General features: G+C 45.3%; 1 protein-coding gene across 2 annotated transcripts in view; it reads right to left on the minus strand.

Annotated features, from left to right (window-relative positions):
- Positions 1-7,024: 7,024 nt before the first annotated feature.
- PC (pyruvate carboxylase) overlaps positions 7,025-20,661 on the minus strand; it is a 2,223,386-nt gene continuing 2,209,749 nt past the window's right edge. For both annotated transcript variants that reach the window (XM_086938550.1, XM_086938549.1), the window contains 2 exons: positions 17,382-17,522; positions 7,025-8,266 (listed from right to left, as the gene is read on the minus strand). In XM_086938550.1, the coding sequence (XP_086794676.1) occupies positions 8,018-8,266; positions 17,382-17,522 (390 nt within the window). In that variant the 3' untranslated portion in view covers positions 7,025-8,017. The remainder of the gene's footprint in view (positions 8,267-17,381; positions 17,523-20,661) is intronic.

A 20,661-nucleotide genomic window follows, 5' to 3' on the forward strand; every position in this document is an offset into this window, starting at 1 on the left:
TGCCTTCGAACTTACAAGTGAAAGCCAGTTTGCGTAGAGGGATCACATAAACTTCAACAGATTCTTTGGGTTGATGCATTCTTTTCCAAAGTGGTAAGGTTCTAATACAGTTCTGACCTTCAGAAGGTAATGTGTATCTAGTTTTTTAAGACATATTTCAAATTCATTCAGGTTGTCTGATTCAGTGTCACCGAGGTCAGGTAAGTGTTCAAAAACCTCTTGACCCGCAGAGCCTAGGCAATTTAAGAGCAAAGCTGATTTTCTCTCAGCACTGAGTGAAACGCCACACTCTTGCGTAGTTGAGAAAGACCTTCTTCCACTTCGACCAGCGGATGCTGGGCTCGCCGGGGTTAGATAGAAAAGAAAGAAGGTGGAGTGATGTTTTGCATTTTGTGGCAGATATGAAGTAGACTGTGCCAAGCAAAGAAGTAGTGGTGAAGTGATCACCAATGGGTTAAATTAGTAGAAGGCTCTGCCGTTCAGCGAAACAGGCAAGAAAATCATCAAAAGAGTACCAAATCAAAATAACAAGTTGGGCCTATCAGCAAAGCAGACAGGAAAGAAGCAGTGGTAATTACAATTTTCCCCTTTTATATATATTTTTTAAGCTGTGCCTATAAGCGATATAGGCAGAAAGTGTTTTAGTAGTAGGCTGTGCCTGTCAGTGAAGCAGGCAAGAAAATCATCATAAAAGTACCAAATCAAAAATTACAAGCTGTGCCTGTCAGCAAAGCAATTCAGAAAAGGGGGTGGTGATGGACAGAGTATCTGAATTAAACAGAACACTCATACCCAGTCAAGAGATCAGGGCTTGATCCATCACCGTTTTTTAGCTCACTGCACCATCCCAGCTCAGAACCTGGCTACATGCAAATTAGTCTGTCCCTGGCCCAGTGCATCATGGGAACAGGGCAGACCAAACTACCAAGCCAATTCTTATACTGGGAAGGAAACAAGCTTCCGGGGACAGGTTTCTGGCATTACAGCCGTCTTCGGCCCGGCTTGCTTGATTCCTGATGGTGCAATGAGGAAGGGACTCACATCTGAGTATACCCTTCCACGCTTATGGTGGACAAAACGATTCAGAAAAGGGGGTGGTGATGGACAGAGTATCTGAATTAAACAGAACACTCATACCCAGTCAAGAGATCAGGGCTTGATCCATCACCGTTTTTTAGCTCACTGCACCATCCCAGCTCAGAACCTGGATACATGCAAATTAGTCTGTCCCTGGCCCAGTGCATCATGGGAACAGGGCAGATCAAACTACCAAGCCAATTCTTATACTGGGAAGGAAACAAGCTTCCGGGGACCAGTTTCTGGCATTTCAATGTAGGCGTTCTCAGAGGCAAGGTAGGCTTTTCTATGACAAACATGGAAGAGGGGAGTACGACAATAGCGTTGTATTTTCAAGGTAACCCTGCACTTGAGGAGCAATACAAAACTCTCGCTAATAACGCTTTACGCAGGATCCTAACATGTGCTCTGCAGTATACTCAGACATGAGTCCCTTGCTCACTGCACCATCAGGATTCAAGCAAACCGGGCCGACGACGGCTGAAATGCCAGAAACCGGTCCCCTGAAGCTTGTTTCCTTCCCAGTATAAGAATTGGCTTGGTAGTTTGGGTTTGCCCTGTTACCATCATGCACTGGGACAGGAACAGACTAGTTTGCATGTAGCCAGGTTCTGAGCTGGGATTGTGCAGTGAGCTAAAAAACGGTGATGGATCAAGCCCTGATCTTTGGACTGGGTAAGAGTGGTCTGCTTAATTCAGACACTGTTCATCACCACCCCCTTTTCTGAATCGTTTTTGGCCACTATATGTGTGGCAGGGTATACTCAGACATGAGTCCCTTGCTCACTGCACCATCAGGATTCAAGCAAGCCGGGCCGACGACGGCTGAAATGCCAGAAACCGGTCCCCGGAAGCTTGTCTCCTTTCTGGTGAAGAATTGGCTTGGTAGTTTGGTCTGCCCTGTTCCCATGATGCACTGGGCCAGGGACAGACTAATTTGCATGTAGCCAGGTTCTGAGCTGGGATGGTGCAGTGAGCTAAATAACGGTGATGGATCAAGCCCTGATCTTTGGACTGGGTAAGAGTGGTCTGCTTAATTCAGACACTCTGTTCATCACCACCCCCTTTTCTGAATCGTTTTTGGCCACTATAGGTGTGGCAGGGTATACTCAGACATGAGTCCCTTGCTCACTGCACCATCAGGATTCAAGCAAGCCGGGCTGACGACTACTGAAATGCCAGAAACCGGTCCCCGGAAGCTTGTCTCCTTTCTGGTGAAGAATTGGCTTTGTAGTTTGGTCTGCCCTGTTCCCATGATGCACTGGGCCAGGGACAGACTAATTTGCATATAGCCAGGTTCTGAGCTGGGATGGTGCAGTGAGCTAAATAACGGTGATGGATCAAGCCCTGATCTTTGGACTGGGTAAGAGTGGTCTGCTTAATTCAGACACTCTGTTCATCACCACCCCCTTTTCTGAATCGTTGTCAGCAAAGCAGGCAGGAAAAGAGGAGTAGTAAATAAAATTGTCCTTTTTATTTTTTTAAGCTGTGCCTATCAGCGATGTAGGCAGGAAAGTGTTTGTAGATGTACTCAAACAATAACAACAAGATGTGCCGGACAGCGAAAAGGGAAGAGGAAACTGTATTTAACTTTAACATTTTCTTTTAAGCTGTGCCTGTCAGCGAATCAGGCGAAAAAAATAACATTAAAGTAGGATGTTCTCAAGAGTGACAAACAGCTGTGTTTGAATAAACAGAAGAGTGAAGCCAGAATGTCAAAGGCTAGAAATGAGAATCACTCATGTTTTTAAGAAGGGTCCTCACTCACAAACCTAGCTGGTAACATGCTTCATCATTGGACCCCCACCAGAGAGGGGGGGTGCCTCCCCAGTGTGCTTCAACGCTTGATTACAGCGGAGCAGGTTTTTGTGAGTGTTGAGTGCAAATGATGGTGCAGTGAGTGGTGTTAAAATAGTCTCTACTACTCCTTAAAACCTTTTTTTAATGATAGGATAGTACGACTAGATTAAAAAAGGGTGTGTGGTGGACGTTGCGACTGATTAGATTGATCAGCGACATCCGGAATCAGAACATTAGGTCAACATGTTTCAGCCTTTGTATGCCAGTTGCAAGGTTTTCCTCAGGACCATTGACGATGGTGGTATGCACACGCTAAGGTGCATCCTAACCTATGGCCAACTAAAGTACCGGATTACTCACGGTTCGAAAAAGCACGCCTTCAGCAAGGCAAAAGGTATAATGAAAAACATACACACAAGACATGACACATACATATATATCTCCTGATGCATAGAATGTTCTTTCAAAGTGTGTTCTGGTGTAGGAGGAAGACGGGATATGATAGAAGTAAAAGGTAGGGGATAGCCCTTTTGGAAAATTTTTGAGACTCATTTCCCAACACAATAGATCTCCAGCCAGGGAAGAAGTGTGTAATCCTTTCTCCTACCAGCCTAACATGGGTCATTGAGGTAAAACTAAGGGGGGTTGGAAGACCCTGCAGTAGAGGAGTATGAGCTGGAGGAATGCTGTCCCTTCTGAGCCTCACTAATTCTGCTGGAGCCAAACCCATGGTCTCAAAAGTAGTGTGTTGGGCTAGTGTATGATGGACTTTGAGGGTAGGAGCTGTCTATAAGCTAGCCCCCTAAAGTAGCCTCTTAATTTCCATAATTGCTGGAGAAACTGCTTCGCTTTCACCCCAAAACCAGATTGTCCTCATTCATGCATGCCTTCTAAGCCCAACACTGGTGCCAATTGTTTTGCCAATACAGTCAATTGTGTTGAGCCCTATCCGGAGTACATACTTTGTGAAGTCCTGGCCAACATGAACAGTCTGGGCTAATAAGGTCCTGAGATCCTCTCATCCTCTAGGACTGCTGGAAGAATATCGCTGGCCATGTACCAAAAGATGTGTGTAGTGACCAAGTAAGTAAACTGTGTTGACCGCTCTAAATGCTAGACTGGCATTAAAATACAACATCTTTTCAAACGCATTGAATCTTTTTGATCCCCTGTCCAGGAGATTTGTCAAAAAGGAACCTGGGTGGACCTCACATGAGGTTTGAACAAATGTTTTGCAAAAAAGTCTTGATCACCTTGGGCAGGTCTATGACATCAATCCACAGCTAGACTGACTACCGCTATAAACATGTTTTAGCCTATGTAGCTATGTGGGCATCAGTAAGACCTTCATTGAATGGTAGCAGTAGCTCAGGTGAAGTGAGCCATGGTTGAAGGATTTGAGTCAGCAGATTTGATTTTGTCTCACTGGTGGGTAGCTGTAGTTCTAGTAGTTCAGCTGCCTTCCAAAATACTACTGTAAACAAGGTGTTTTCCTCAGTACCTGGCACGAGGCGAATTCAACTCTGTTTTTCAGGGGATGTATCTAGCCTACTAGGGTTCTTTAAGTCCATATATGTGCATCATCAACATAGTGAGGTACAAGCAACCTATTGCATTCCTACTGTCCTGAAGGACATAGGGTACCTCTCGGACTTTGTCAGAGTCCGAGCCAAGGACTACATGGATCATATGCTTATAACGATGTTGAAGCAGAGATCTCAGATGAGAATCAGGTGGAACTATAACTGGTTGCGCTTTTGTAATCACTTAGCATGACATCAGTCGAGATTGGTCCGATGTCGGCCCAGTGTTCCAGAATGGTGTTGGTATCAAATTGTTTATCCGCACTGGCACGAACACAACATATCAGTGTGGAACTAGATGCTCCTGTAGAGATCTGTACTGGAGTTGGTACAGCCAGAGTAACGGGTCCAAAAGGAGCAATTGTGCCAGGCTGGATCTACTGGCAGTAGTCCAACTGGAGACCTTAGGGACCAAAGATGCACAACTCTGATCCCAAAGGGCACTGAAAATCTGCAGCATGGCCTATATGAAGGCCTCTACTACAGGATCGAGGACAACGCAGGGAACTTGGGTCGTGCTGGGGGTCAACTGCAGAACTTGCTCGGATTCTAGGAACTGTGAAGGTGTGCTACTATGTCCCTTCACTTGGTTTCGAGTGGTAGATGGAGACAGTCCCACTTCCTCTTTTTTATGGTTGGACTTATCCAAATTACCAGAAGACTGAACGGAAAGTGGACATTTTGTGGGAATTAGTTCAAGAATGGGACTGCGTCAGGGACGCAAACTGGAGCGTGCACACAACTAGTGCCTCAACTGCAACCTCTACTTGGTCTCTGCAACAATGTTTTACCTCCCAGACTCAGACGGCCTTCGAGCCCATGAGAACATATTTGTTGCACAAATGAGTCATGTGTCGAGCCACAGCACAAGAGGCAGATCTCATGTAGATTGGTCACCGACCTGTTTTTCCAGCAGTTTCGGCATGGCTTTAATCCAGTAATTTACAGAGGGGCCAATGTTCCCTAGCACATTATGAAAGAATTGGAAATCAATGGAACACAACTGCGGAGCTCTGGATATGCATTGAAGGGCAAATAAAGGGAGAAAGTGACATTAGCATGGAGGGATGGCGCAACAGCGAAAAGGGCATAAGGCCAACTGAGAAAGTGCCTTGGGCTTTTTTGGGGGGGATGCGGGGGGGGGGGGGAATATGCTCTTGAGCATTTCGAAGTATATAATCATTCACATCACTCATTCTCCGCCTAATAAAATTGCAAAGGATATTGGCATTTAGGAATGGTTGAAATGGGTGCTGGGGGTCTTTGCCAACACCCTCTGCCCAGTTACCAGTGCAGACTGGAAAATAATGCGTGCAGCCAGTTCAGTGGACTCAGGATGTTGGGAATTTATGAGAAAGAAATGCACATGACATATGGTTGCGTGTAGTGGGTTATGTGAGTGGGTCATGTCCACATATTGGCTGGGCACAGGAACCGGCTAAACTTGATTATGTGGACCTGTGCAGGTGCAACAGCTGTGTGTAGTAGGCTATGTCCCCACAAAGCAAGGCCAAACAAGTAACCGCTTATAGTGCAGTGCCATAAGCAGTGCGCAGTGGCTTTTGTCCACACAGCAGCCAATTGCAGGGCCTAATTAGAGGAGAGACCCTAAGTGCCAAATTCAATTGCATGGCCATTACACAATGGGCTACATTCATATGGATTATGAGAGCAGCATCTGGTGTTTGGTCTAGGCTCTGAGCTCATCTCCTGCTGCACAAGGCCGAAGGCTGTGTCTGCACATCAGTAGGTTCATGCACTCACTGCATCATACATTACGCTTGCTGATAAAATGCTGTTCTTGATATTATCAGTGAACTGTCAATGCTTGGGTGGTATTGTTCCTAGTGCTCCACGGTTTTCATAAACCAATTTAATCTAATCAAAGGGTAACCACAAATAACCCATAAAACATTTTTTACACACATATAATTAGTAACAAAACGTCACCTTTGCAAATTTGATAGCTCAGACCACATTATATGCAGACCGGTAAATCGATTCTAATGTCATATTAGAATGGATATCTAGCCTATCTTTCACATCAACTGCCCTTTAGAAACCACAGACCCGACTTACTCTTCATCTCGGTCTTCGGCCTTGAATAAAGAAAAAAATAGGATTCTTTAGAAGGCAGACGGGATTACCGACCCCTACCACCTTCTGTATGTAAACCATACACAATATAACACCCAACAGAACACAAACGTAAGCATACACCCTTCATTTGGGGATTGTCCTTTTCATCCACCTCACTGATGGAGGTCAGAGAACCCAGGTGGGTTTAGGGTTTATTCAGGGTGTATACCCAGAGGAAACAGGAGCCATCTCTATCCCACAAGCAGAAGTCCCTGATCACACCACAACTATCATGAGTCTCAGAACGCTTCTGCTTTGACTCTCAGCAGTGGAAGCAACTCATCTACAAAAAAAGACATTAGATGGTACGCTTGCGTATATGCATTATGAAACATATAAAGCTTACCAGAAAAGTATTTGTTTTACTTTAAACCTGTGAAAGTCGAACTCAACTACATTAAAAATCAACGAGAGCATTCACAACGTTTTTTTTTTTTTTTTACAAATAGTGCTTTATTAGTATTTATCATTCAGGAGTATTTTGAGAGACTGAATTAAGGACCACTTATAGCCTCCAATCTTGCGTCCTTGTTTGGGCCAACACTCAATCTACAAACCTAGTTTGGTTACTTGGTATACTGACAAGGTAAATTTAAAACATATTGGTCATTGTACTTTTGAACAGCTAATCTCTTGCCTTTTTTGGCTTGTGCTATATATACACATTAGTAAGCTTTCATTAAGTGCATCCAGGAGTTGTAAACAAAAGCCATGTTACTGTGTTAAGCTGTATAAGGTGGAGTAATTCAAGAAGAAACAGCGGTAGAAGGGACTGTGCGGGCATGGGATGAGATGAGGCTAGAAGGACGTATTCATATTGGCAGAAGCAGTTAGGAAACCATTCTTTAACTGAGATCCAAATTCAGTAGAAGGCTTAGAAAGAGTCGAATTCTACAGAGATGCAAACCAGTCACCTTGCTTTACATAATGTAGGTGGTCACCAGAAAAATCTCATGTATAAAGCGGGACCTACATTTGACAGCATGCCGATGCCTGCACTCCTCATATGGAACTACAATCTACAAAAGCCCCAAGCTGCACAATGTAAACTAGGTTAAGGCAATGCAGGTATTTGCTTTTATAATTCTATCTAATACATTGTTACGGACACGACAACATCAGCCAAATTCTTAACATAAAATGGAGGACAAGTACAAAAATATTACACACATTTGTGGCAAGGGAAACTTGAGCCATGATTCATCTGATTTTTTACACAAGTCCCAGGCGGCGCAGGGGATGTTATCAAACTCCCCAACCCTAGCGACAGTTCCACGTAACCATGACAGTTTGGGATCCTCCAAAGAATGTAATCTCTCCTTTCAGCACAATGGATAGCATGTCGGTGTAAACATGGCTCCCTCTGCCAAAGAGCAAAGGGGGTCTGCTTCGTAACGAAGTGTAAGAGTGGATGGCGCCTACTCAATCTCCAGAATCAGGTCATCCCCTTCCAGGTTCATGTCCGGCTTCACATAGATCTTTTTGATGGTGCCAGACAAAGGAGAGTTGACCACCGTCTCCATTTTCATGGCACTCAGCACGCAGAGGGACTGTCCCTTCTCGATCTTGCTACCCTCCTTCACCTTGATGTCTATTACTTTCCCAGGCATAGGGGCCCCGATCTGGCCCTTCACGTCCTTCAGGGCCTTTGGGTGGAAGTGCAACTCCTGCAGGAAAGAAATAGATGGTCTATTAAGTGGGGAACCACTGTCTAGAAAATAGCAAAGCATTTACAATTGTGCACAATAACGCTTACTCGTGATATTCCTATGCAACTGCTTACAACTATTTTACCCAATCTGTGTAGCCTGAAGACTACTGCATAGTAAGTAGAAAGCTGGGAAAATTACTAGCCAGCTGAAAGGCAGTCACACTTTGACTGAAAAAATAAATGTTTCCAACAGCATACTAAGTGGTGTTCTTAATCCAATGTATCTCTACTGTTGAGCACTCGTTAGAATGTCTGAATGTCTTTACTTAACGCATTAAAGAAGTCGTCAACATACTCAAAAATCGAATTCTAATTAAAGCTCGGGGTAGCAAGGAAATGATTGCACGGCACCCAACTTCCAGCACCAACCCCCAATGGCATACTTTTGAGCAAGTAGACTCCACAGGAGATAGGATTCCACACATTTAATATCACATACATGAACCAAAATTAATTCCATTGTGAATAGTTCATATTCTTTTATTGACCGACTTCTTAAAACCTCCAAAGATACAGCCAACAAGTGTTTCAGGTGCCTACCCCTTTATCAAGGCCAAAATGTTTTCACGTGTCTGATATTTGTACGGGGTTGGCAAAGTCCTTAAGTTAGTTGAAGAAAAGGGGTGACCCAGTGTCCCTCAGAACCTGGGTAATTAATGGTTAAAGAAAAAGGTAGTTCTGTTGGGTAAGACAAAATTGCTTTGACATTGCTATTAATGCACTCTAGGGTGAAGGCTCTCTGAAATACACAACTAACAGAAAACAATGCTTTAACAAATAAGTCATACGATCAAGTAGTTGTATTGTTTCTTTATCTGAATTACGTCATTCAATGATTTCATACAATACATGAGTGAACTGTCTGAATGTGTGATATAGTGCAATTCAGTGACATTTGTGGGAAGTGCTCAAAAGTGCAAGATATATACAGTGGACCTATTTACATATATACAAATATATACACACGTTTTAGTGGCCAGCTACTGATTTATAGCCAAGGATCCTTATTTTTCTTGATGGAATCCTGGTGATGCTGGACCAAAGACAACCGTCGACGTTTCGACTCTAAGGTGCCCCAATCGGTGGTCACAGCGGGTCTTTCTCAAGACAAGGGACAGGTTGGTCCTGGTCCACCCAAAAACATGTATTTGCTTGGTGCTTGACTTGTTCTAGGTCCTTTTTGTTCTGCAGCTTTACAAATCCACACATCCGGGGTCCAATTAACCTATTTTGAGAACATTGGTGTGTTTTTGCTCATTAAACTTTTGTCTATTTTTCTGAATTGGTTTTGGAATGTCATTGTGCAGAGTTCTTCACTTTACAATTGTTGGTTATGCTTAAACTTCTAAGCACTTCTCTGGGGCTGCATACTGTGTGGCATACCTACTAACGGCTGGGAAGAGATTCTCTCAGAACCATATTTTGATCTAACCAAAGTGAAGTTTTGTGGGGTTTTTTTTTTGGTCATCGGTAGGGGTACCCCTCTTTAAATTCAATAACCTAATTTCCATCATGAAAGTGTTATTTAGAATAAGATTTTTTCATATTCCTTCTGATGAATTTATTGAGGTTTTAACTCCCTCTCCCTTCGGACAAAGAGCGAGAGAAAACTCTGCAATGGCTGACCAGGCAAGCCCATACTTCACAGATGCTTCATAATTATATGAGGAAAAAGAACCGTCTGAAACGCTAACTATCCCCTTTGCCCTCTGGATCCGAGGAATGCTATAACGAGGACATTGATCTGCACAAATTGAAGTTCAGAAAAAAAGCAGAGCAAATGCTAACGAAGTCAGCTAGTTGCCGATGCTTTCAAGAAGCACCTGGAAAGCCTTCCCTTCCTTATCTTTCTTATTTGTTGCAGAGCTAAGCTCAATAGATCTTAAACGCACATTCTTTTTAGTTATTGAGCTAGTGATTTCGTATTATTACGCTGCGAGTTATGGATAACTAATATTAAAATATGCCGTTTATTATTGCCACTTTTTATTTCTTGGATTGTTAAAGTAACAACCATTAATTCCTGGGGAACTATCAATTGTATTTACTGATTTTCATGCAATGGTGCACACTGCTTCAGCCACATGCTGGTAAAGGATACTGCCTCGCCTCAGTACGGGGTGTTGGTCACATTCTGGTATACAGGCTGCTTGACTTCAATATTGAGCGAGTGCCAGAGGTAGGACAGCACCATGTTGAAGGTCGGTGGAGAAAGTTGTAAACCTTACATCAAAAAACTTTAAAAATGGACAGATTATGAGGAATAATTTGAGAATGGGTTTACTTGTCAATATAGGATGTGATACTGTGAGTGTAAATCTGAACTCCACTTACACTTAAGGGTCCTAAATATGGGTGTCATATTTAGATCTGCACTCATTGAGCCTCCTTTACTGTGAAGGCCTCTAGTAATATACCTAAACTGATTACTAATAGTTATGTGTTAATTATTTCAGTGCTCCATATTCAATTACCACGTGTCTTAAAATATTTTATTTGCCATATCTTCCATGGGTACCAGTCTGCACTCCCCTGCTCTCCATGCCACGAGAGTCAAGCTATCCTGACTGATGAGGGGTGAAACCCCGAAATCGGTCCTAGGATGCTTGTTTCCAGTCCAGGGGGACTTAGCTTGGCAGTTCGGGCTGGACTGTTCCCCTGAGGCACAGGGTCAAGACTGATGTGCATATGGCTGGGTTCAAACTGGAATGGCATGGTGAGCAAAAAAGCGATGTATTTCGGCCCAGATCTCTGTACTGGGGTAAGTATATGACAGTGTTCTGCATTCTATCCATCAACTGTTCTTTTTGTATAAAGTGCTCTGCTAGCACACTATGTCTAGTTCGCGCAATATGAAACTTCAATAATAACAGAAGAAAAAAGTGTCAGCTGGCAGTGGTGACATCTTCAGTCATGCGCTTGCCGATGCTCATTGCAGGCTAGCAACAATGAGTGCTTGCTTGTGCATGGTACTAGTGAGCACTCCCGAGTTAATGGATGGGAGGTCTCACTCGAGCCTACATTACTGGGCACTCACTAGTGGCCTGCTTTGGCAAATGCTCAGGTAAGGCCAAATTTTGTCAGTGCTTGCTTGCAGTCAATTGCTGAACGTTCGCTTAGAACTAACCGCTAGTACCACCAGCATGCTTACAGCACATTGTTGTCTGCAGGAATAGTGACCTGAGGGCAGAAGCACAACTAGTCACATTTCAGGGGAGGGGTGGGCTCTAATAAAAATGTCAAGGGGGGCTAATTCTTCCAGCAATCGGCAGAGTCAAGATGCAGGGGCTCTAAGAAGGGGGTAAAGAACAAAAAAGCTTTGTTAACAAGTAAATGGTCATACTCAGGTGCGGCTGAAGTAAGACGTACCCCAGACCACAACAGCTCAAAAACGGTCTGTGTGTTTGCCCGGGAAGGGGGGCTGAAGCCCTTTGAGCCAAATGGGCGTTGCGCGCCCACCTGAGGGTTACTGGTGAGGCGATACTACAGGTCAGCTGAAGGGCGCTCACCACAGGCAGAAAGGAAAGGTTTTAACCGCATCGCTGCAGCGATTATTTTTCCGATGTGCGGCAATTTACAAAAAGCTGCGTTACATGACTAGCTCAGCTCGTCATCCGCACACGACCACCGTGGCGGATGACGAGCTGAGCTCGTCATCAGCAGCGAAGGAGTTAAGCTAAATGCTGGTTTTTGGTTGGCTGTAAAACAGACCGGCATCAACCGGCGCTTTCTACATAGCTGCTTGACAGGTTGGTACTGATGGGGCTCATTACAGGTAGGACGAATGAACAGTCGGGAAAGGCCAGTGGCTATCTGTAACGCAACCGCCTGTTCAAGACGTGCATTAGTTTGTTTCAGGGGCGTAACCCAAATACCCCACCCTTCCCGCAGAATGTTAAGAGGGGCCCTTAAATCTCGCATAAACTTAGGGTGACCAACTGTCCGTAAATTTCACAGACCGTCGGTAATTGGGACCTCACATCCGTTGTCCATGAGGATCCCTTTTACAGACGCCTTTTGTGGGTAATTTTGGCCATCATAGGGAGCAGCACTGTTCCCTGCGAGACGCCTCAGCTCCCTGATGGGGCCGCCTCGCTCTCCTCCTCGAGTACAAGAGCAGCCGCACCCGCCCATTTTCTGTATGCCGGGTAATTGCCACATACAGAATGTCAATGGGGCAGTCTGGGGTGTTAAAGCATGTGTTGGCCTCCTCCTGCCTCAGTGTACAGCAGGGTATTATGTTAGATAAAAGGTAAAACACCCATGCTGCAACGTTAGAAAACAGTTTATATAAAGAAGCCTGTAAAATAAGTTAAAAAGAACGGGTTATCGTTCTTTCACTGTCTCCTCATTTTAGAACTGAAGTATTTTCAATATTCTATTCAACAAAGACATGGTTGCTGCTTTTTTATTTTAAACACCCAACAGTTGACAAAGCCAATAGTCCTGGTCTGCTTGTTGGTGTAATGGTACTTGCTGTATTGTATATCTGGATGCAGTGACAAACAACATAATACCAGTCGGGTGGAACAGAATGCTAAGCGCAGATTTTTAGCGTAGGTGTTTTAAACCACGCCCCTTAATTATATTGAATACCCCTTTTGAAGAGACCCCCCCAGTTTTTTTACATCACTTAAAGCCCAGGAAACAACACCATGTCACAGTCACCTCACATTCTGGCACTATGCATCATGCATGACTAATGACTTCTAAGTAATCAGACTGCCTATGTGCAGGCGCATAGCGAACTCTCCCCCACCCCACCCCTTGCTTTAGGAACTACAGCAAGGTGAAGTTCTTGATGGGCCTCTTCTGTCTGCAACTCTGCAGACAAAGGCTTGGCTCATTATGTGAAAAGGTGGGTTAGTAAATAAGTGAAGGAATGTGTGAATGGCTGGATGGATTACTGAATGGATGAATGGATAGATAATGAAAGAAAGAAAGGATAGATGAGTGAATGAGTGGAAGTATGGATGAGAGAAAAGGTAAATAGTTGGATGGGTAAAAGGGTGGATGAGTGTGTGAAAGGATGGATGGGTGAGTGAAAGGGTAGATGATGGGCGAGTGAATGGGTGGATTGATGAGTGAAAGGATGGATGGATTGATGAATTGAAAAGTGAAAGGGTGAATGGATGGATGAGTGAGTGAAAGGGTGGATGTAAGGATTGATGAGTGAGTGAAAGGGGTAGATGGACAAAAAGATGGATAGATGAGTGAAGAAGTGAAAGGGTGGATGGATGAGAACGGATAGATGAGTGAACGGATAGATGAGTAATAGGATCAAGGGAAGGATTCATGATTGGATGAGAAGATGGATGGATAAGTGAAAGGAGGTGGAGAGAGAAAGGGAGGATGACTGAAAGGGTGAATGGATGGAATGATAAGTGACTGGGTGGATGGATGAGTAAGTGAATGGATGGCTGGATGGGTGGATGGCTGGATGGATGAGTGAATAGATGGATGGGTGGGTGGAAGAGTGGATGGATGACTGTACGGATGGATGGGGTGAAAGGGTGGGTAGATGGATGAGTGAAAGGGTGGATAGAGGGATGGATGACTGAAATGATGGATGGAAGGATATATGGTGGATAGGTATGCAAATGGTTGAATATGTTTGGATATAGATGAGCACTTAGATGGAAGGACAGAATGAATGGTGAAAGATTGAATGATAGATAAAAAAATGATTACACCTTGTAGCACCCATTATCTTAAGAAACATTTCCTATACATTGACTTTCACGTTAATATGAGTCATTGTCTCTATATAATGTGTATGTGATGTAACGCACTTCAACACCCTGCCCTACATACTTGGGATGAGTAACACTATAAAAGAAATTAAATACACATGAGAGACGGTCTAAGTGAAGATGCGGGGAACCATTGGAGGGTGGTAGTAAGGCCGGACTGGCTGGACCGGTCATCGGGTGTTTCCCTGGGAGGTTTGAAAGGCGGGTGGGGGGGGGCACGGGGGGGAGGGGGGGAAGTGGTTTTGTTACTTGGGGCAGGCACTTCTAAGTTTCTTGCATATCCAGTAGTTTTCAATCAACAATAAAAGCGGCCTCGCTTATTTTCAGGTTTGGTTCACCATTGTCTGGTGACTAATGTACCTGCTGGAGCGAGATGCGAATTTTGAATCGTCTAAGTAAGCAAGCTGCGGCCATACTGAAAAACTGCAGTGCACGATTTTCTCAACCTAATATAAACTTATTTTGACTTGTACTTAGGTGGTTGTCTATTTACATACTTATATACTATTGCGCGACCACCTCAAACGCGTCTGCAAAACGTACCTTTTGTCCCGAAGTTTTGTCCTGAATGTTGTCCTTTTGTCCTGAATGTTTACACTCACCGTCCTGAATTTGCACCTATGCTAGTTGGTCACCCTAGTAAACTCCTTGGTCATGGGATGAACAGAGCACTCCTCAAGGTCTACCCGCCCCGCCCCTACATCCCTGCGCCACAGGGGGCGCAATGTTGTTTCTCCAACCTAAGTGTCATTCCTACACCTGCATGATCACACCGTAGCATCTTGAAGCTCGTGTTCCGCACACAACGGACTCTGGTTCACAAAGACTCATGGGCAGCCCAGCCCTTCTCGAAGAGCGCACGGCCCAGGAGGCAGGAGGGTGGGGTTGCCGAGGGCGCTTCCGTCCAAGCCTTACGGCGGACAGGGCACCGCCCCCACGCCTCACGACCAGGGGCCAGATTACGGTAAACTAGCCTTAATGGTTCAATTGAGTCGAAAGTGCTTTCCCCGCTCATTAAGTGGGGGAGGGCAGCGTGGATGGGGCGAAGGACAGGAGGGGTGGAGGGCTTCCGCTGGCAGGCATTCCAGATGAAGAAAGGGGAGCCAGAGAGAAAGAGCTTCCAAGGCGGGCGGCATATGCCAGAGTTTTGCATCTGCAGACATCAATAATTGAACGAGAGGTGCCGGGGGACGCAGCACTCAACACTTCAATTATTTCCATTCTGTCTAAGCAACAAGCCAGGGAGCCGGGATGCAGCGCAGCCTGAGCTCCCACGCCGCCCCCCTCGCTGAAGGGGTGTGAGGAGGAGCACGGGTGCGCGAGGAGGCGAAGCTGCCGTGGGGTGTGAGGAGGAGCACGGATGGCGAAGCTGCCGTCGAGTACTTAAGAACATGTCATGTCGGTTGGCATGGCGCCAGAATCCGAGGCCTGTCTGCTGGGGCACTCGGGTGCTGAGCCTGGTCCTTTGCAGAAAGGAAGGTCAGCAGACTGGCACGGAAGTGGGTCACCCACCTCTACTATCCCAGCAGAGGTCGCAGACGGGCCATGGATTGATGTCCCGAGCCCACAAGAGAGGAATTCTAAAGGTAGTCCGTGCTGTGGGCGGGTGGGCTTGAATAGCCACCCACATAGTTGTCACCAGGAGAGATCAGATTTGGGATCACCATCCGAGCCAGTCAGTCGGACCCGTCGAAGTTCCGAGGGGCTCTAAGTAGGTTGCAGAGGTGACCACAGGAATCAGGCAGAGAAGACTAACCACAGCCAAATGAAAGGCGCTTTTCAGCTCTCAAAGAAAGCAGCAACCAAGAAACAGTAATTTGGCAAACAAAATAGCCTATGTGCTCAAACACGCATGTGTGTGTGTGTATGTATGGGGTGGAAGGACTAAAAGCAATCTGTGCGGGCCAGCAGCTTCATGGGAGATGCCACACTATGCCCCCCACTTGTGGATCTCAGAATGCCTAATTTGGAGGGAAATGGGAGAACCTACCGGAATGAGAACTCGAGACGTAATTAATGCCACATACTCGAAACTTTTCTAGTCGCCAGATAAAACCTGGTTTATTATGTTAGTGGAAAACTATTCACAATGTCAGAAATAGGCATGGAAATTGGTGCAGAAACAACAATTTCTATGGCAATGTTTTATTACTCCCAGGAAAACTTGAAATAGCACAGTAATCCTGCAAGCTGTGCGTACTGAGTCCCACGGTACTGTACATTTCAGATGCAGAATTACCCATGCAGTTTTCGAACATTAGTTATAATTTGGGCCTACGTGGGCTGTTCAAAAACACAGCTGAAAATATCCAGCAAAATAAATTCAAGTAACTACAACCATATAATGTAATTGATTGTATTTTTATTTTTTAAATTGAAACATATGTTATCAAGTTACTGCGCATGGTATCCAAAAACATTGTCCGAATGGCTCCAAGTTCATTTGTCCACAGGATACGAAAGAGCATAGTGTGCGTTAATGTGGACTCTGGAGGTTCACGTCAGAAACCTGGCTATCTGGACTCTAAACTTTATCAGTGGACATATCCCCCCGCCCCCCCCCCCTTTATTTATCCTGGACAAATGTGGAGGGTACCTAAAGTTTTCACACTATTTGCAGAATTTGTCATATAGCACCAAAAGTCTCCTTGAGGGCATACGCTGCTCCAATGGTGTAACACAAAATGATGCCAACATCTGCAGAATGTGTTGAAAGCCCCCGAGACACCCATATCTCACAGAAATTCATAGACCTTCAGCTGAATGGGGGCATTTTGGCTGCAAGGCCTATGTAACACCCATGCGCTGTGCCTTACAAAGGACCATAAATAAACAAACTTTGAATTGGCCTCCCTCTTACATCCTGGTGAGTTGACGGGACTGGCTATGGCTATGAATGTTTATTTGCAAGCCAGAGAGGTTGAGAATGTCAACCAGTCCCACAAGCCCACCATTTCCTAGCTAATTAATTCTTTTTTTAATGTGGAACGTTACTTATATGTGAATGCTTCAGTATCAGAATTTCTTCCCCGAGGAAATCAATTAGCGTTTCAAAAAGGCTTCCTTGAGGATGTGTTTTCACAGCCCGTCTCTCCCTATGGAAACACATCCTGTTCTACGGATTTTCTATTAATAGGGATGTGCAAAGGGTTTACGAAACACTGCCCTGAGTAGCTGCGTCAAGTGTGCCTCCTATACATGTAGGGGTTGCTGCCACAAGAAGAGAGCTCTTGCAACATCTTCCTGCAGCTCCAGCAGCTCCCTCGCCACAGATTCACACAGTTTCTCACAGCTGATAGTTCAGCACCACCTTCTTACCTTCATGGCCTGTGTGTCCTTGACCAGCACGGAGCGCAGCTGTCCATTTAGTTCGAAGAACACCTCTCGCTGCCCATTCTTGGTGAGGTCTCCCAAAGCCAGCGCTTTGATGTGAAGGGTCTTCCCACGTTCCAGTTCCACCTGAAAAAACAGAATACGCATCACTTTTTTAGGCTCCGAATAGAACAATCTGAGATGGCTCCAGAACAGGAGCTTTTTGTCGTCAGTCAGCAAAGGTGTCAACGATGCAAAGGACAACAGCTGTCAGAATGAGATTTTATACACTTGACTGCAGATGTGCAGTCCTGAAAGCCTGTTAGTCTATCAACATATTGAAATATTGTGAAGTGCCAAAAGGTGAATTGATAGTGTATCTAATGTACAGCATATCAGCTATGAAAGTCTTACATAAAGGATTATAATGTACATCTGAGATTTAAAGCGCTGACGCTCTGTGGGGACTCAAGCAAACAAATAAGCGATTACTAACAGAGACTTATTTCCCAGCAGGATCAAAACCGTGGTAAGAAAAGAAGAGAACAAGGCCAGTACATTCTGAAGCCTCATGTCATTGGCCAGGGAGGCTCTCCTACACATCGTGGACAGAGGTGGAGGGGTTTAGCTAGTTCTCCTGAGTTAGATGAGCAGAGTGTAAAGCCTTGCAGCAGATGTGGTGAAAGGCAGCTCCCAAATGAACAGAATATATTAATTTGTTTACAAAAAAATGGAGGCCATATTGAGGCCCAGCTAGCCGTACACTGGTAATGCAGTCCTCCATAGGCAGGGAATGCCAAGGAACCAATTCTACCCTGTGAGCCTCCCCAGAACCCAAGCCAGTTTTGCAAGCCTACCCAGAATGCAAGCCAGCCTTGTGAATCAGACCAAACTACATGCCAACTTGGTGAATTTCCCTAGAGTCCTCTCTAGCTCTGAGCCAGTCTTCTGCAATGACTCTCTTGCTGTGGATTAAAGAGTGACATCTCAGTCGATCTACCTAAATGAAAGAAGCAGTTACAGCATACCATGCATCTTTCTTGCTTCTTTTAGGATTCACTACAGTTTTCCCATGCAACTTTATTGTGGCTTCAGTGGATGTAGAACAGAATCATTTGAGGGCAGGCACTGCTTCTTTATAACTAGTTTTTAGACACTCCCTAAGTTTTAGTAGTCTCAATGAGGACCCTGGGATTGGTTAAACATGGGTCAAAATGCCGATTGACGTAAGTGGGACAATGAGTGTTGAAAACCGTTTTTTCTCTCCTGTACATAGTAACCTTACCACTTGGTAATATCCGTATTTGAGTGCACTACTTTCTCATTAATTTGTTTTGCAGAAGCACTGCGCCACAAGCACAAGTTACTTACCTTCGGTAACAATATATCTGTAAGAAACATAGGTTAGTTTATAGATTCCTTACCTTCGAATTTCCCCTAGGCGTCAGACTGGATCTGGAAATTTTTTCCTCGGCAGTACTTCTGCCTGTCGGTAGGTGGATCAGTCGACTACCCGTTCATCGTCAGCGTTGTAGTCGTGGGCATGACAGCGTTGAAGTTACTTAGACGCCGCCCTTGCACGCTGACGTCAGTTCTGTACGAGACTTTCCGCGCCAGGAACGCAGAGCCATGCAAGACACTGACCACTGGTGCACAAAACTAGGGCCCTGAAAGGATGTCCTTAATCCTAGAAATCAGTTCGCAGAATGGGGAGGATGGGTGGGGTGGTAAAGAATGTAGAACTAACCTATGTTTCTTACAGATATATTGTTACCGAAGGTAAGTAACTTGTGCATCTGAAAGAAACAGTTATAGATTACTTGCCTTAGAAAAGATACCAAGATCACAACAGAAAGTCCAGGAGAAAAAGCAGTCTCTCCGGATTTGGCTGTCCAGGCAGTAGTGTCTCGTAAATGTGTGCAGCGATGCCCACGTAGCTTCCTGACAGATGCCATTCAGGGGAACTCCCCATTCTAAAGCAGTAGTAGCTGCCGTCGCCCTGGTAGAATGGGCACGCAGCCCCACTGGAGGCTCCTTCTTAGCCAAAGAGTAACAGGCTTTGATGCACAGAACGACCCACCTGGAGATGGCCCGTTTGTGCACGGCCCAAACTTTCCTAACGCCCACGTAACCAACAAAGAGCTGGTCATCCACCCGGAATTGCTTGATGCAATCCAAATAAGAGGAGAGCGCACATTTTGGATCTAGACGATGAAGCCTCTCTTTCTCTTTTGAAGAAGGCGGAAACGAGGTGGGCAAAGTGATGGTTTGGCCAATATGAAAAGAAGTGACCACCTTTGGAAGAAAGGAAGGTCGAGTTCTGAGGACCACCTTGTCCAGAGGAACAGCCAGAAAGGGAGGCTTGGAAGACAGAGCTTGAAGCTCACTCACACTGCGCACAGAAGTGATGGCCAATTGAAAAGCAGTTTTGAGAGTTAAGAATCTGAGAGGACAGCTATGTAGCGGTTTGAAGGGAGCGCACATAAGATAGGTTAGCACCAAGTTCAAGTCCCACCGAGGCATTACGAAGGGAACAGGAGGAAATAGAGGAGTAATGCCCTTAAGAAATCTATTTACAACAGGGAACTTGACAAGAGAAGGCTGATCAAGAAGCCGGAGAAAGGCTGAAATGGCTGAGAGGTAGCCCTTAAGAATGCCCAGAGCAGAGCCCTGCTGGGCCAAATAAAGGAGGAACAAGAGAACCTCAGAAAGAGGGGCAGAAAGGGGATCCACAGCCTTTGCTGTGCACCATGCCACAAACGTATTCCATCTGAAGGCGTATATCGTCTTAGTGGAGGGACGCCTGGCTGCCAAGATTACATCACAGATTTCGGTAGGCAAGTCAAATTACATCAACTGCCGCCGCTAAATCTCCACGCAAGGAGGTGGAGGCTGGACAGTTTCGGGTGGAGGACCATCCCCTGCTGCTGCGACAGAAGATCCTCCCGTAGAGGCAGTCGGATCGGAGATTGATGGCCATGTTGAGCAGCTTTGGATACGAGACTCTTCGTGACCAGTCCGGAGCAGCAAGAATTACTTGGGCCCGGTCGCGCTTGATCTTCTTCAGCACTCTGGGTAGAAGTGGTATTGGTGGAAAGGCGTATAGAAGACCACAACTCCACTTGTGGCAAAAAGCGCTGCCTAGCGAGAGCTGCCTTGGAAATGAAAATGCGCAAAATTGCTGACATTGCGCGTGCTCTTCGGTGGTGAATAGATCTAACCAAGGCTCTCCCCACTGTTAAAAGAGACCTTGCACCAACTCCGAGTGAAGATGCCATTCGTGAGC

This window comes from Lissotriton vulgaris, chromosome 9 (genome assembly GCF_964263255.1).
Source record: "Lissotriton vulgaris chromosome 9, aLisVul1.2, whole genome shotgun sequence".
In the NCBI taxonomy this organism is placed as follows: Eukaryota; Metazoa; Chordata; class Amphibia; order Caudata; family Salamandridae; genus Lissotriton; species Lissotriton vulgaris.